The 10921-nt window shown below is 49.1% G+C and overlaps 1 protein-coding gene across 1 annotated transcript in view; it reads right to left on the bottom strand.

Moving 5' to 3' along the window:
* Positions 1 to 3427: 3427 nt before the first annotated feature.
* The window catches only part of ELL (elongation factor for RNA polymerase II), a 51129-nt gene continuing 43635 nt past the window's right edge, over positions 3428 to 10921 (bottom strand). Inside the window, exons 9-12 of the mRNA XM_082297884.1 lie at positions 8797 to 8863; positions 6285 to 6456; positions 5365 to 5409; positions 3428 to 4053 (exon numbers count right to left, since the gene is read on the bottom strand). Of these exons, the coding sequence (XP_082154010.1) occupies positions 3949 to 4053; positions 5365 to 5409; positions 6285 to 6456; positions 8797 to 8863 (389 nt within the window). The 3' untranslated portion in view covers positions 3428 to 3948. The remainder of the gene's footprint in view (positions 4054 to 5364; positions 5410 to 6284; positions 6457 to 8796; positions 8864 to 10921) is intronic.

The raw sequence follows: 10921 nt of genomic DNA, 5'->3' as shown, positions 1-10921 counted from the left end.
CGGATGCTGGTGCTGCCGTGTCAGCTGCAAGGACAAGGACACCTTTAAAACAATAAACCAAGACTCCGTAAAACGTTATTTGATCCCTGGATTATTGTCACCTTCTCCAGTCTGTTTTGGAGGGACAATCCCGAACCCAGCACTTAACCCAAGTGAACACGTTATGGACACAGGGAAGGCAGTGCCAGCACCTGTGGCCTCTGGCCCTTGAGTTTGTGCTGGTCACCCTCTGCTCCAGGAAGGGAGGCAGCAGGAAAGCAGCAGCGATTCCAAGGCTATGACACTCCTGAGTAGTTTTATCCTTGATTTTGTGTTGCTGCTCCATCCAGCCCCAGGGATGCAGCCGAAGGCAGGGCCAGAGCAATCCCTGGTGACAGCAAGAAAAGGGACAGTCCTGACACAGCCCAGCTTCTGCGGGATGATTCAGCCGGGCGGGAGGAGGTGGGAGAGCTCCGGCAGGGTCCGTGCCAGGCTCATCCCCACCTCCTGCTCCAGCAGCATCCCCAGGATGAGACTCACTGCCCCAGCAGCCCCTCCGTGGATTCTGAGCATCCCAGAGCCTCCTGCTGCTCGCTCCGGGACCACGGACCCTCCAGGCTGACAGCAGCAGCATCCAGCGCCTCTTCCAAAGCAGCTTTTCCTCCAAAAACCCAGCCGGTGCTGCAGTGGGAAGCCCCCCCAGCTCGTGCCAGGGCTGGAGGCCGATCCCAGCGCAGCGTTCCAAGGAGCTGGCCCGCTCCAAGCACCTCTTCCCTTCTCCTCTTTCTTACCTACTCCCTGCTCTGACACTTCAGCTCACTCAAGTGACCCGGTTCCTTCCCGTTTCCTGCTTCCAAGCTCCACGCCAGCCATTTATCACCTTTCCCTTTTGAGTTTCCTTGCAGGGAGAAGCACTGAAAAGAAATCCACAACCTTATTGTCTGCTTGTTTTCCAATACAGTGAATTTATTATATGTTGCAAAATCAGCATTCAGCTTTTTTAGTGTACAAAAAAAGGACACTAGCTCTTAAGAAAAAAGATTAGGAAAGCTGAAGACTATGCTGCCTTGAAATTGTAACATTTTGGCAAAGTGAAAAGCTCTTTTGTAAACTCCAACTCCATGGCTCAATATAGTTTTTATCCACAGTACAATATTACAAAGTAAAACACAGTATCAATAAGTTAAGATCATACTTAATCACCTAGAACTGGTTTCTATTAACCCAAAAAGCACAAAATTTTGCCTAAGCTTCATCGTCTCTAAAAAGAAAAAAAAAAGAAAAAAAAAAAAAAGAAAAAAAAAGGCAGATTCGACTACAATTCTTTAACACAGTCCAAAAGAAAAGTGAAGCAGGAAGTTGGTGGATGCTAATTGGGTCTCACAGTTTGGATAATTCATTAAATATTTTCAGGGGTTTTTTTATATTCAAATTTTTTAGAAGTTCCAGAATATACATGTAAATGTACACAATACATCTTTGTATACAACTCTGTTTGCAAAAATATCTTATAGCAGATGTATAAAGATTGAGATCCATCTCTATCCCCCCCACCCCCAAGCAACAACAGAAAAAAAAACCCCCTCCTTTCAAAATATTAAGGATCAGGAGAAGTGTTTCCATGGAAGAATTTACTCATCCTGGGTTTGTAGCTGCTGCCTCTTCTGCCATCCCGAGTTCCGCCTCCGCCGCAGTCGGAACGAAGCCCCCACCAAGCCCCAGCACTGGGGAAATTCAGTTTTTCCACCCCAAAATCCTGGCACTGGGCAGGGCCGGCGATGCCGGGCTGTGCAGTGACAATCCCACAGCGGGGCTGAGGGTTTGTGACATCCCAGGTCCTCCTCATCCCCTCCCAGATCCCCACGGCTCCGGGCGCGCCCACCCCGCTGCCAGAATTCCCGGCTGGAATTCCCGGCAAGGCCCCACGGAGCAGGAGCACGAAATTTTCCAGACAAAAGCTCCTCGCCTCCAGAGCTCCCAGCGTTTTCCAGAAGCACCAGAGGCAGGTGGTGCTGCACAAACACTCCCTGATTTGGTTTTGATTTGATTTGGGGAGGAAGGGACGGGAGCAAAGCAATCCTGACCCCCGAGATTCCCAGCAGGAACGCCCTGGGGGGGTTCCGGGGTGCTCCCCCTGTGCTCCTTGGGCAGAGCATCTCTTCCCACCCTCCTTCTCCACAGGTTTGGGGCTGAGGACCAGTGGAAGACTGGTGGCATTCCAGTGGCATTCCAAGGGCCACGGCCACCATGTCCCTCTGGCTGTCACCTTTCCCTTGGAGAAGGGGATGGCAAAGCCCTACTGAGCGCTGGATGCACAGGGAGAGACCTCAGAATAAAGTGACAAAGCAAAAGCAGTGGCCCTGGCTGTGTGACAACAATGAAATAATAATAATTATAATAATAATTAATAATTTTATCACCTATTTTTAATACAGCAGATGGACCCACGTTTTGTTTGGGGCAGGAAAAAACTCAAATAACTCCTTGTTGTAAGAAGTGTTTCCCTCCTTAACTCTGCCATTCCTCTCCTTCAAAGGGTGAAAGGCTCTTCAGTGCAACCTCCAAGGGAAGGAGACTCCACAGGGAAGGAATCCTTTACTTTGAGATAAACGGAAGCGGGAAGAAGTCAAATCCCACAGGCTGGCAGGATTAAAAAGGGGAGAGGGGAGAGAAAGAAAGGAACAGCAGAGTTAAAGGACACCTTTGTGCTTTTCGGAGTGTTTCTCACACCCTGGCCATACTCTAAAACGTTCCCTTCAATCCAAAGTAAAGAATTTAAAAAAAAAAAAAAAAAAAAAATCAGGAAGCAGGACTGCAGGGAGAAGCTGGCTGAGATAAAGCACACCAGTGGTGGAAGGGATCCGCGTGGGAAAACAGCACCTTACTGCTCCCACAAGGATTTGCTGCTGCCTTGGAAAGACACACACACACACAAAAAAAATATCCCAGGAGAAAGCAGAGCACCCCCCCACCCCCTCCTCTCATGGATCAGGGAATAAAGTCACTCGTCTGGGTGACTCTTGGGTAAGTTTTAGTAATACTGCAAGGAAAGGGTCCCAAGCACTTGGCCTAAAAGGAAAAGGGAGGCACAGTTTTAGAAAAGAGATGCTTTTTTCTTTCCTCTTTTTTTTTTTTTTGATACAAAAATAGACCATAGTCTCATTAGCAATTAATAAAATTGGCTGCCTTGGTAGAAAATTAGAAAAGTCAAAGCCAGACAGGTCTCCATCTTCCCAGCACTGGTAGCTGGAGGTGAACTGGGCGGACTGGGCAGAAGGTTTGCACCCAAACGCACAGAGCGGATTGAAAAAAAGGGGTTTTGGGAGGGGTTTTGTTTTTTTGGGATCCACCTCTTCCCTGGCCAAGGTGCTGAGCCCCAGGGGACCCCCTGTGCTGCCACAATTCCCTCCCCCCCGAGGATGACAAAGCAGGGACAGACAAGGAGAGCTCAGGGAACGTGGTGTATTTCCGCGGAGCCGGGAGCACACAGCTCTCATTCCGAACAGTCCTAGCAGCAATTCCAGTTCCTCACCATTTGCAGGACAATTTGTAACCCACGTGGAGCTGGGCCAGGGGGAATTACAACTTCATGCCAAACTTTTTACAGATTCTTAACCTGTGGGAGCTTCGGTCACTTTAGGCAAGTTTTCCCTTAAGTGTCAAACGCTGGCTTCAAATAAGCAGAATTTTTTTGTTTGGTTGGGTATTTTTTGTGATTTTTTTTTTTTTTTTTTTTTTTTTTTGTTATCCATTTGTTACATTCCAACATTCAGAGAGGCTTAAAAACTCGGGAGGAGCGTGCTGGACGTGGACATGACAGATCTGGCATCTTAAAGTCATCCCCAAGTTCTTCAACCGCGAGGAATTAATGCTCGTCTCTGAAAGGGATTTTGGGTGTATAAAAGGGAACGTAACGTCCAGGGTGACTGGATTTTGGTTTGCCCTACCCAGTCCAGGGGTGAGTGGCAGCTAAAACTGCTGCTGGTCATACTCTGCTATCAGTTTTTTGATGTGGGCCAGTTTGTTGTGGAGGTATTCACAGCGGTTCTTCTCTTGGCTGTAGTTGGGGTTTGTCTGCAAAACAAACAAATGGAAATGCAGAGGTGGGAAAGGTTCTGGACAGATCAAAGCTGAGCCCCAGGTGGGCTCAACAGCACAGAGCAGATCATGGAATCAGTCATGGGATGGTTTGGGTTGGAGGGAAGGCAAAGATGATCTCATCCTATGGGCAGGGACACCTTCCACCATCCCAGGCTGCTCCAAGCCCCATCCAGCACTTCCAGGGATGGGGCATCCACAGCTGCTCTGGGAATTCCATCCCAAACCCTCCCCACCTTCGCAGGGAGGAATTCCTCCCAAGATCCCATCCAGCCCTGCCCTCTGGCAGTGGGAAGCCATTCCCTGTGTCCTGTCCCTCCAGCCCTTGTCCCAAGTCCCTCTGAGCTCTCCTGGAGCCCCTGTGGGCTCTGGAAGGAGCTTTAAGGTCTTCCCAGAACCTTCCCTTCTCCAGCCTGGCCATGGACACTGCCAGGGATGGGGCAGCCACAGCTTCCCTGGGAATTCCATTCCATTCCCTCCCTGCCCTCACCGGGAAGAATTTCCTCCTATCCCACCTAAACCTCCCCTCTTTCAGCTTCAAACCATGGATATGACCATGGAAAAAAGCTTTTTTAGACCCTTCTTTAAAACAGATCTGTTCTGATCAAACCCAGCCAAGAATAAAAGCCCTTTTCAGATGATCCAGCTCCGGGAGCCCCATCATAGGGAAGGAGCACACCAGAGTTAGGCTCCGCCTAACTGGGCTTTCAATCCCCACCTGCCCTCTGCCCCCACCTCACAGCCTCTGGAACAAAGATGAACTTCCAACATGCAGGGAATCTCTTCAAAAAGCTCCTAAATCCCCCAGGATGACAGGGCTCAGGACTGTATTCACTTATTTAAAGGAAAAACCCCCAATTCCCACTGGTGTGTGGATGCTTTGCAGAAAAATACTGAAATTTAAGGTATTTTATGTGCCCGAAACCCCAAAAATCTGGGGACAGAGCTCCAGAGACTGATCCCAGCAGCCCCCAGATCCCAGAGGATCCTGTTATCCCTCAGCCTGTGCATCTGAAACACGAACTGTTCCTTCCCTGGAGAGATAAAGGCCCTGGCTGAACACACCCATTGTGCCACGGCCACGGCTCAGCGATCCCTGGGATCCGTGGAGCACTCCCAGCTCCCCCCAAACCCTTTCTGATCTGCTTTTAGGGACAGGCTGGAGCTGAACAAAGATCTGCTGCAATTGCCTCAGAGCCTGGGTTTGCTCTTGGCAAGGGCCCATCTCTTTCAGTCACACCAGGGGCACCGCCCAAAAGCCTTCTGTGGCCAAGGACATTCCCTTACCTTTTTAATTTTCCGATATTCCTGTAAAATTTGATCGTGGATGGTCTAAAAAAAAAAAAAAAAGAGAAAAAAAAAATAGGGCATGAATTTCAGTTCTGCTGCAGGTATTTACTGATGGCTCAATGTACACAATTCCTCCGAATTCCAACCGAAATCTGCTCCCTCCATGGCATCCCTGGGGAGATCCAATGGCCACAACCAGCTCTGATTCCATGGATATCCTGGAGCTGACACAGAAGGATGAGGCCCCACTCCCCAGCCATGAGAACTACCTGTGACAAGCACCTGGATTCCAGGATAATTCACATTCCCAAAGCCCCAACTGATATTCCTTCCCCCCCCAAAGATCTGAAAACAATCCAGTGAGGAATTCTGCAAGGAGAAGAAGGGCAGGAGGTTTGAGGGAGGAAGCTGTGCTGAGCACAATAGGTGCTCTGTAAAAATCTGTTTATTATCCTCGACGAGACTCACTTTTTCAAGCTAATGAATAGCTAAAACTCTTTAAAAACCACTCCGACAAGTCCAATAATGCTGCATTATTCAGATCAAAGGTTGCAGAGGAACAGATGACCCCGTGCTAACTCCCCTTCCAGCCCCGATACGCTCCCATATGTGCAAATATGAGTTTTTCTGGCTGGGATACACTAATAGCTTCCAGCAGCTTTTGGCTAAGGACACCAATTGTCTCACTGAGGCCTTTCCTTGTCAACAAGTCCCATGATGTGGCTCCAGCCTGAAAAAGGAGCAGCGCAGAGCTGGGCTAGGAGCGATCCCCAAAGCTGTCAGCTGTGTGCACGTTCCCCAGCAGTTCTGAGGCTGGAATTTAGACACCGACCCAGCCCAAACAGAGCACATCAAAGAACTGCAGCTTTGCCACGTGCAGAACGAGCTTTTTCGGCTGTTTTTAGCTCTGTTTCTACCTTATATTCCTCAGAGCCCTGCAAAAGTTGCTTCAGCTTGGCGTCCAGCTGGGTGAACCGTCGGGTTATCCGCTCTATCCGGGCGTGCAAGTCCCTGTACTCGTTGTATTCCGCGTTGAAGTCGTTCTTGTAGCTCTGACGCTGCTCCGAGGAGGAAATGGCTGCGTATTTTCTGCAGGGAAAAAGGGTTTGGTGAATGGGTTTTTGAGGGGAATTGGTCTGGGGGGGGAATTCTCTCTGGGATGTGGCAGTGCTGAGCACGGTGGGGGGGGGGTTGGGATGAGCCTGCCAGGTGACTGGAAACAGAAGTTGTGGGTAATTCAGAACGATGGGATCATTTAGGTGGGATATTGGGAAGGAATTCTTCACTGTGAAGGGTCTGGTATGGAATTCCCATAGAAGCTGTGGCTGCCTCATCCCTGGAAGTGTTTGGAGCGACCTGGGACAGGGGAAGGTGTCCCTGCCTGTGGCAGGGGTGGCACTGGATGGGGCTTTAGCTCATTCCAGCCCAAACCATTCTGGGATTCTGTGATTAAAGCTGGAAAAGCCCTCCAAGATCAAATCCCAGCACTGCCAAGGCTGCCACTAACCCACATCCCCAGGTGCCACATCCACACGGCTTAAATCCCTCCAGGGACGGTGGTTCCCTGTCTCAGTGAAGAAATTCTCCCTAATATCCCATCCAAACCTCCCCTGGTGCAGCTTGAGGCCGTTTCCTCTCATCCTGACTTGCATTAAAGTAGCAAATTACGGAGGCAACCACCAGGGATTGTTGCCCTGACCTCCTGTAAAACAAACAATGCTTGCTCCCAAAACTTCCCATCTGTGCCAGATAGGGTGGAAGAGGCAGGTACAGCCAAGCCTGGGAGCAGCTGGGGGTGGAGGAGGACACTCAGATAGCGCTGCTACAGCTTCTCTGACTCCTGCTGGCCCGCAGAACATGGAGTTCTGCATCTGTGCCAGGCATTGGAACAGCAGGAATACGATGCTTCCAGTGTTAAGAGTCTTTAAAGGAACACAAAAAGCATTGAGCCATCGTTGCAAAACGCTCGCAGGGTGATTATGTGGCAAGAGCACGACAAGAAACCACGGTGAGGAGCTTTATTCAGTTTTTTTTTCCCCCCCACCAGCAACTCTATTTCCAGCACCTTCTGGAGACACTCGATGTGCCCTGAGCTCAGGTTGAACTGATGTGCCTTTGGGGGCCTTTTGGAAGTGATTCTGCTCAACAAAAAGCCATTAAAGCTGACATTTGCAGCCCTCTCTGAAGGTAAAACTCATCTTTTGGTAGGTGATGGCTCTGATTTGCCTCCCTGCTCCAGCTGCAGCAGGGCCAGCTCGGTGCATGACCATGGAAAAGCTGATTTAGGCCTCAAATTCAGGGGGAACTTTCAGTGCTTTAACTTTTTAAGTGCTCTAAACTTCTAGAACTGACTCCTTGCCAGGGGCTGGGCTAAAGAACCATCCACACACGATAATGAAGCATCAAACAGCAGTGACAGCTCTTAGAATCTGAGGAGCTGGACACAAACCAGTCAGGTCACACCAGGTGAGAGCACAGAGCTGCCAGAGCTCAGAAACCTCCCCCAGTTCCTTTGCAGAGGGCCCAAGGAGCTGCAATATCCCTTTTTGGGAGGGATCAGCACATGGGTGAGAGAAAAAAAACCACCCCCAGCCACCCAAATTCTTTGGAATGGCCCAAAAAATGTCACCTTGAAGGCGTTGCTTGTATGGCTGACCCAGCCCAGCAAAGCAGAAACCACACCAGCAGCCTTTATCTGCTCCAGAGCTTCCTCCTCCTCCTCCATCCCTTCCCTCCCAGCGATCCCAGCACAGCCAAACCAGCTCTGATAGAAATAACCCCCAGGCTGGGACATGCACAGAGAATTCCCCCCCCACCAGCTACAACTTTTTCCCCACCCCAAAGCTTTGTTTAGAACAGGTTTGGGTTTATGCAGATTTTGGGCTTCCTTCACAGGGATTTTTGGGCTTCAGTTGTTTAATTAACCCTGAGGGGATCTGATTAAAGGGTCGAGAGGTGAAACAACTCACATCCTAACCCAGGGGTTAGAGCCTCCCAGTAAAGAATATTTCACTGCTTTATGTAGATGATCTTGGCTCTGAAGAGGGGAAGAATTAGCAAACCACCCCAAATCCTTCCTTGCCCTGTCTTCCACAGCACGAAAGCAGATTATTCCCTCTCTGAGCTCCCAGCTGTAACGTGGAGATCTTTAAACCTTTCAAACCCCCCTAAGGTATGAAATGTTTTTCGAAGCACTTCAACAATTTACAGGCGATCACCTTGAACTCCTTAAGGAGGTAAAAACCAGCTTTGATATCAAGTTTAGTCTCAACAACTGATCTGCAGAGCTGGGTTTGCTCTTTTTCTTACACCCACCTAATGAAGTTCTAGCAAATAACACAAAAAGTCCAACAAAAATCCCCAGCGTGTTGTGAGTTTTAGCTTGAAACACGATCCCAAAGTGATGAAGCAACCGATAAACATACTTACAATAAATAATCTGGCATTTCTGAAGTTGATGTTGGTACACTAGAATTATTGCATGTTCCATTTAAACCTGAAAAAATAAAGACTTGTTTATAGATGTTCTTAAACTTCAAAGCTCTTTGCAATTCAGCTTCAAACTCATAAAACTCCCCTGCAATATACAGTTTATGGAATTCTAAGGGGTTTCTGTTTTGCTTGGAACTGACAGAGGCAGAGGAGCCACAATAAGGTGGTTGAAAGTTCAAGGCTCCTCCAGTATTTTGTCTGTCAGCAAAACAACACCAACATCAGCCAGTGCACCGAGCAGAAAAAAAATCTGCATTTAATTGGTGGATAAACAGTGCCTGGAGTGGGATAACATCGACAGCACCACTGGGAACGAGGAAAACACAGCCCTGAGCCCAGAGAGCTGAGCTGGGCAAGGTGAACCTTCTTTTCTCCTGCTTCTACACCTGAGAGATTCCTCTGTGGGTACCCCAGGGGGAAGATTCCTGAATTAATATCCCAGAGCCCTGCAGGGCACCACAGAGAGGTTTTTAGGGAATGCAGGTCTCCCCTCGCACAGCTCCACACACAAATCCAAGCAGAAGCTGCATTAGTGAAGGCTCAGCTAAGAATGTTCAGGAACTGAAGGAAGAACAGAATAAACCTAAGGCAGACTCATCCTCCACATCCCCCGAACACTGCAGGATAAATGTGGAGGAAGAAAGCGGTTGGATCCACATTTGGAAAGGGATATTTTCCACAAACTGGGTGCTACATTCCAAGCCCTCACCAGAATCAGCTGCACAACCTGAGTCAGCAGTACCCTGACTGCATCCCTAAAAAGATGGATTTTCCTCTGAATTTCCACAGAAAGGCTCTCCTGAGCAGGATGGGAGGATGGCACAAACCCAGCGTTTCTAAAACCGTCCCAATCCCAAACTCCTGCTGCAGCTCCTCCCGATTTTCCTCCTTTCCTGACCACGGCGTGGAAGATGCAGGACAGGGTTTAAGGATCGTGGAAAGAAAGGGACACGGGGAGGTTTGTTTTGCCTGTGAGTGCCACCTACTGACTGAAAGGACCCCAAAGGTCCCTCCAGAGCCTCTGGAACAAAATTCCAGGGAGAAACTCCCACTTCTGGCAGAAGGTGTCCCTGCCCACGGCAGGGGGTGGAACCAGATGAGCTTTAAGGTCCTTCCAACCCAAACTTTTTGTGATTTTCTGCTTCCCTACAGCCCCAGGGGGAACTGGGAAAGGAGCAGGACGGGGCTGGTGCTACCCACAGCAAGGCACAGAAGGAAAACATCCCAGTTCTGGCTGTCCAGGATCCAAGCAGGACTGACCACATCCTGTTTGTGATTGCTCCCAGTCCAGCTCGGATTTGTCACCTCACTACAGCAGCAGGAAAAAAACCCAACTCCTAATAATTAACAAAAACCCAGGAATTAAACTGTAAAGTGAAGCAGAAAAGGTGGTGGAGGCTCATCAGTTTCCCAAGAATTTGGGGTATTTATAACACAGAAATATGTATTAAGGAGAGAACATGTGAGTGTGCCCCTCCAGAACCACTGCAGAGGCTCACGGGGAACAGAAACAACGTGGCAGAAACACAACATTCACAGAAAAAACTGGGAGTGACACAAAAGTAGAAGAATTCTCACAATTCTGCAGTGCCACATGACCATCAAACCCCACAGACTGTCCCCAGGAATCACTGCTGAGCCATCAAAGTGCATTTTGTCACTGCTGCAAAGCCTGTGGGGAAGGGGAGGGCTGGGACCAGCTCAATCCCAATGCCCTGAGAAGCTCTCCCTTTCCAGGAATCCAACAGATGAATCTCCATTTCAAGGTATTGTCTTTTTGGAGCCAAAACTGGAGGGTTTTCATGCACCAAGCATGAAGGGGAATGTAGAAAACGGTAACAGGGTGAAGGAAAACGCCAAGAGGAATTGAACAGATGTTCCCAGAGGCTGCAGAGAAAGTCCCAGTGCCCTGGGGAGCTGTAACAAACAGCAGAAAATGTGGAAGCAGCAGGAAAAAGAATGGATGGGATCAGTCAAGAAATATTCTCTGCTCTGACTTCTAAGAGTGCACAGACTTGACTTGGAGAGAGTGGAAAATGTTTTCATCCCACCTCAACGGAGA

This window comes from Coloeus monedula (assembly GCF_965178545.1).
Source record: "Coloeus monedula genome assembly, chromosome: 27".
Lineage (NCBI taxonomy): Eukaryota > Metazoa > Chordata > Aves > Passeriformes > Corvidae > Coloeus > Coloeus monedula.
This window is presented reverse-complemented; position numbering and strand designations above follow the sequence as displayed.